Genomic DNA, 2,500 nt, shown 5'->3' on the forward strand with positions numbered 1-2,500 from the left:
TGAACCCCGGGGACTGCACGAAGTAAGTTGAATTTTCGATTGACGTCACATAACACAGAAAATTAATAAAATGTAGAACCCACTTCATCTGCCGCCGGGCTCCACTAAAGGCCCAGGGACCCTGAGTGGAAAGACATCGCCTTCCCCTCGACCATTTTCGGAGGGACGGTCGTTGTGGCGCCCTTGGTCGGTCGGATCCAGATCAGCTCACTTCCTTCGAAGGATCCTCGAAGGAGTCGAAGGATCCCTGGTTGCCGTCGGCGGCGACGCCGTTGGTGACGGGCACGGCGTTGGACTCGACGATGCGGTATCCGTCATCGTCGGCGATGTACTTGATGAAGAATTTGTCTCCCTCTGGGGACGTCCAGCTGGAAGGGAAGGCAGGCGTTGTGAAGGAGGGTTGGCGCCGTGTGGTGTGCATGTGTTGGAAAGGGAATGGGTGAAAAGGATGCAAGTAAAGGGGAAGGCCTCCTACCTGTAGGTTCCCTGCACCACCTGTTGGAAATATCCTGATCAATGTGGAAGTCATCGAAGTCCAGGTCCAGGACGCTGCCGGGGCGGGCGGCGGCCACGGCGACGAGGGCGAGGAGAGCAAGCTGGAGAAAGAGCTTGTGGTGGGTATGGTTCGAACGGAAGGAAAAGAACAAACGCAATGATCTCCTTTGCTCTGGGCAACGAGAGTATGGACTGCAGGCTGATAAAATCATCGAAAATATATGACTTATGTAGAGCTAACAGAAATGTATATACATATACATATATATGTATATATGTACGTATGTGAGTGAATGTGCGTCTGTATACTTGTTCGTCTATTAACCAATTAAGATACATTCAACGAGAAACTGAAACAATGGTTTCCCCAGCAGTGATGCCTGATGTAGTCTTCACCCCTGCCTCTACTACACAAAGTTAAAATTTACTGCACAGTATGTTTTATCTTCATCTTCCTACATCATTTTCCACATGTGCCTATAACTTACAACGAACTTCATCTTGATTGTTGTTTGCGTGTTGTACTGACTTGCCCCGAGCCAAGTGTGGTTTTTATACCTGTGTGGCCACGCCTCTCTGACATGACCTCGATCGTCTACTTGAACCAGACCTAGGCCTCGTACCCGGCCTGACCTTGCACGTTGCACAGGGTCAACTGCTACCAGGGAACTCTGAATAAGAGGCCGTTGTCCGTAGGATGATTGCAACAGGATTAGAGAGGAGAGTATAATACAAATGTGCTTATTATAATCTGATGTCCTTTGCTGTCAAACTTGATACGTATTTGCATTCGTGATTTATTATCAGACAGGCTGACCTAAGGGTAGAGACTGCAAGATATCAAAACAACACTTTATTGGTGATCATGTATCATACATTACGCTGCGATATTATATTTTTCGTTTTATTTTGTTCAACCTTGGTGGCTTTTTATGCACTTAAACCTATCAGAGAGGATGACCTAAGGAATTCTTTGGAAATAAGATGTACAAACTCCGACATCGAAACGAACTAAACTTCAAACTGATATGTATCTAAACACAGGACAGGATTGCAAAACTTCCTCGCTATTACAGAAATTAAAAAAATACATTTTGAAAAATACGTAGACATCAGAAAATGGAACACGAAATCACATCTTTATGAGAGAGAAAAAATAAAGAAACTTCCAGAGAAACGAGACTTTATCAAATACGTATATTGAGAAAACAGTGTCTAGTCCTCCGATGCCACACTAACATACAAAAGCCTGTTCTGAGTTTCCCCACGCCTAAACACACAAGATTTTTTTTTTTTGTACATATCAGAAACTCAATTTTTTGTGAGAGATGAATAGAAAGATAAAACAGATACAAACACACAAGCATAAATACAGACACACAATCTGTACTGTATGTTTTACTATGCGTGTTAAATGTATCTTAGGCTGAATGGAGAAAAAGCTTATAGTTATAGAAAAAGCTCTATAACTATAAGCTTGATTTTGCTGTACCTTAAATCAAATCTGCAAAATCAAGCCTACAGACCCATACAAAAGATCACAATTGAAAGGAACAAAAATAATTATAAAACAAATAAGAAAATCACTTAAAAGCGACCGAGAAAAAATGTCAGAATCAGTAAATAATAAAAACAGTATAAATTTACATATACTTATAAACACACTCACTCAGACACGGATATATATACGCACATATATACACAGTATATATATATATATATATATATATATATATATATATATATATATATATATATATATATACATATATATGAATGTATATAGACACACACAAATATATATATGCATATATTTTAATATATAAGTTGATAAAAAATGCAAACATATCGATAAATACTGAGTGATTGCCATTAGTCGGCCTCAATTTCGCTTTACAATCGACAAGGTCTTCAGCTTTAGTTCTACCAGTGACGTAGCCCGAACCCGGGATCTATATATAATGCAGAATTAACAAAGTAGAGCGTAGACTTCTTGTTGATTAAT

General features: G+C 40.1%; 1 protein-coding gene and 1 pseudogene across 1 annotated transcript; both read right to left on the minus strand.

The window, feature by feature from the left end:
* Positions 1-211: 211 nt before the first annotated feature.
* LOC119569856 (cuticular protein 47Eg-like) lies at positions 212-995 on the minus strand (the record flags this gene model as incomplete). The annotated part of the gene is given in 4 exon segments (XM_037917841.1): positions 212-368; positions 476-497; positions 500-596; positions 984-995. Coding segments are annotated over 4 exon segments (288 nt in total), but the record flags the coding sequence as incomplete, so codon positions are not given.
* Positions 996-1,916: 921 nt separating this feature from the next.
* LOC119569857 overlaps positions 1,917-2,500 on the minus strand; it is a 1,987-nt pseudogene continuing 1,403 nt past the window's right edge.

This window comes from Penaeus monodon, unplaced genomic scaffold (genome assembly GCF_015228065.2).
Source record: "Penaeus monodon isolate SGIC_2016 unplaced genomic scaffold, NSTDA_Pmon_1 PmonScaffold_19202, whole genome shotgun sequence".
Lineage (NCBI taxonomy): Eukaryota > Metazoa > Arthropoda > Malacostraca > Decapoda > Penaeidae > Penaeus > Penaeus monodon.